General features: G+C 36.8%; 1 protein-coding gene across 1 annotated transcript in view; it reads left to right on the top strand.

Moving 5' to 3' along the window:
* Positions 1–1596: 1596 nt before the first annotated feature.
* LOC106742902 overlaps positions 1597–2918 on the top strand; it is a gene marked incomplete at its 3' end in the record, with an annotated part of 3692 nt that continues 2370 nt past the window's right edge. The window contains exons 1-2 of the mRNA XM_014616258.1: positions 1597–1623; positions 1783–2189. Coding sequence (XP_014471744.1) covers positions 1597–1623; positions 1783–2189 — 434 coding nt within the window. The remainder of the gene's footprint in view (positions 1624–1782; positions 2190–2918) is intronic.

Here is a 2918-nt window from a genome sequence, read left to right on the forward strand (position 1 = left end):
TGGTTCCAAAATAAAGTTTATATAAGCATCTTCATGTTACGACGGACCAACTCTGGGTCTTCGAGGACAATCTCCCGTACTACGTCAGCATAAGCCCGATGCATAGATACTTCCTAGGAGGTTTGCATTGAGCGAGAGAAGGTACCATGAATTTGTTAACTCACTAATGATAGAAAGATAAAATGGTGAATATGGGGTTACTCACTTTTGGAAAACGCTGACAGCTACTACAATTGAGAATATGTCTTGTTTGACTGTGATCTTCTTTGGGAGAAGTTCTCGTAGCCTGCACGGCCTGTTATTACTGGATTCCTTATCATGTAATTTCAAATCGCGAAATCTTGAAATTCGATATTTGACATTTGATTCTTGAATCGGATGAACAGAACATTTGGAAATGGTTGCAAGCATTCCAGGCAGCGGAGCTAAGACAAAGGACTGCATTCAAAGTGACGAACAAATAAGTGGGAGTGATGGAAAAAATAATTGTGACAAGTAGAATAGTAACACTGACGAAAATGTAATGCACGAGACGGCAAGAAAATTGGGTTTTTATAGGGAAAGATTTTAGGAGTGACAGATGATGATTATCAATGAAATCAATTTTTGTGGAAAGAAGATGTGGGAAGTTGGGAGAAGTTCCCCAACACTTTCTTAAGGGGTAGATGTATGGAGTAGTGACAAACCTTGCGATGTAGAAAACAGAAATTGACCACTTCTACGATTGAGGAGAGAGAGCTATGTTTTTTTAGAAACGTATTCTTTTTCGGGAAGAAAAATGGGTAGAGGCTGGACGTAGTGCTTAGAATGCTGGCAAATCAAATGCAAGGCATAAGAGAGGGAGGAGATAGCTGTGTTTTCGCGCTTTTTGAATGAGAAAGGGAAAAATGTGGCGTGATTTAGGTGTGGAGATGTGAAAGGGAGTGAGAATGAGTTGCCTCAATTTATGATGGGAAGATAAGACATTGTGTGGTTTGTTATTCTAAGATCGTATGATTTTTACAACTCTATAGCGCAATAATTGCTACTCACGGCATATTCTTTTGTACTATTTGTAGACGGACGTTTTAGGAAACAACAGGTGTATCTGACGTTATCAAAATCCCATGAACAATTTTTGAGTCTACGTTTTATGACGGATCAACGTCTTTCCATATTCGGTCGGCATCTTTGAACTAGATTTCTAATCTTATTACAGGGTGCCGCTTAGCCAAATGCGTCTGTTTCCTAAATATAAAAGAACGATGAGTAAGAGAAGGGAAAAAAGTAAAAAAATGTCATTATATGTGAAGTACGCTGGACGAAACACTTTCATTTCCTATCAATTAAGTGCCATAGTGTGCAATTTTATGCCACTTTTAGACTATCCGCGTATCAATGCACATTTTCTGCTTTCCTAATCCCAATTTTTTTTCATTTCAATTTAGTAAAAGGGAAAATATTTTTAAAAATTCACGATATCCGAAAATGTGAAAAACTGAAAATTTTTCCAATACTTCAAATCTTTCTAACTCCTTAATTATAATATGAAAATGATACAATGTTATGAATTCTTCTTTTCGGACTCTATCGTGTTTACTACTGTTTTTCGATGTTATGTCATCTACTTCGCTCAAGCATGTGGTATTTTGAAAAGATCCACAAAACGTAAAAGTGTACAAACTGCAAAAGGGCGAGAAAATATTTAATTTCAAAATGGAGTTATATAGGCACTAAATGCATTTGTACACCTCTAATATATTCCAAAATTTATAATTAGTTATTACTAACATATTGTTTCAGATGTTTTATTATGAAATAGAAATGTTTTGTAAACGAGCAGATGAGAAGACAAATATTATGCTGCTGTATTATGTTAATAATTACAAGCGCGTTTACGGCATTTACACTGTGTGGTGTTATTTGACCGCCATCGGTGTTATTTGCGGGCCGTTACTGCTTCCGCAACAATTACCGACTCATGCAAAGTATCCGTTTTCCGTGGAACAGCATCCCGTAAAAAGTATAATATATTTACATCAGTCAATAGTCGGTTTACAAGCTGCAGCTGGACTGTGCATTCAGGTAAACCTCGCAATTCTTCTATTCTACTCTTCGGTGAGATTTGATTTGCTAGCACAGAAAATTCGTAATATTACGAATGAGCATGAACTCGATACGTGCATCCAGTTGCATGATGAAATATTAAGGTAAGATTATATACGAAATATTAAATTTGTATTTATACATATTTTACATATATATTAGTAATACAAATAAGTTTCCGCCGTTCTCAAAAAATGGCTCCACCGACAAGATTACTTTGAAATCGTCAGATGTAAAACATCATATAGAAAGTTTGGACACCTGGCAACAACATAACCTTAAAATACTATTGACTTTGTATTGTCAGTATACATTTTTTTCGTTCGAAAATGTCGAGTTTTGTACCGAATAAGCGTCATTTGCGGGAAGTTTTGATTTATTTCTTTCATTTAAAGAAATCTGCTGCTGAGGCGCATCGGTTGCTTGTAGAAGTTTATGGTGATGCTGCTTTAAGTGAGAGAAGTTGTCGTGAGTGATTTCAAAAGTTTAAAAACGGCGAGTTTGATGTGGAAAATAAAGAACCCAAAGGAAGGCCTGTAAAGTTTGAAGACGCTGAGTTAGAGGTATTATTGGACCAAGACTCATGCCAAACTCAAGAGCAGCTCGCAGAAAACTTGGGAGTGACTCAATAAGCGATTTCAAACCGTCTCAAGACCATTGGTATGGTACAAAAGCAAGGAAATTGGGTTCCGCATGAACTCAAACCCAGAGATGTCGAACGCCGTCTTTTTACGTGCGAACAACTTCTCCAAAGACAAAATCGGAAGGGTTTTTTGCAATTTCGAATAGTGACGGGGAATGAAAAGTGGATCCACTACGACAACCCAAAGCGT

The sequence above is a fragment of the Dinoponera quadriceps genome, unplaced genomic scaffold (genome assembly GCF_001313825.1).
Source record: "Dinoponera quadriceps isolate SergipeBrazil2010 unplaced genomic scaffold, ASM131382v1 scaffold978, whole genome shotgun sequence".
Classification (NCBI taxonomy): Eukaryota; Metazoa; Arthropoda; class Insecta; order Hymenoptera; family Formicidae; genus Dinoponera; species Dinoponera quadriceps.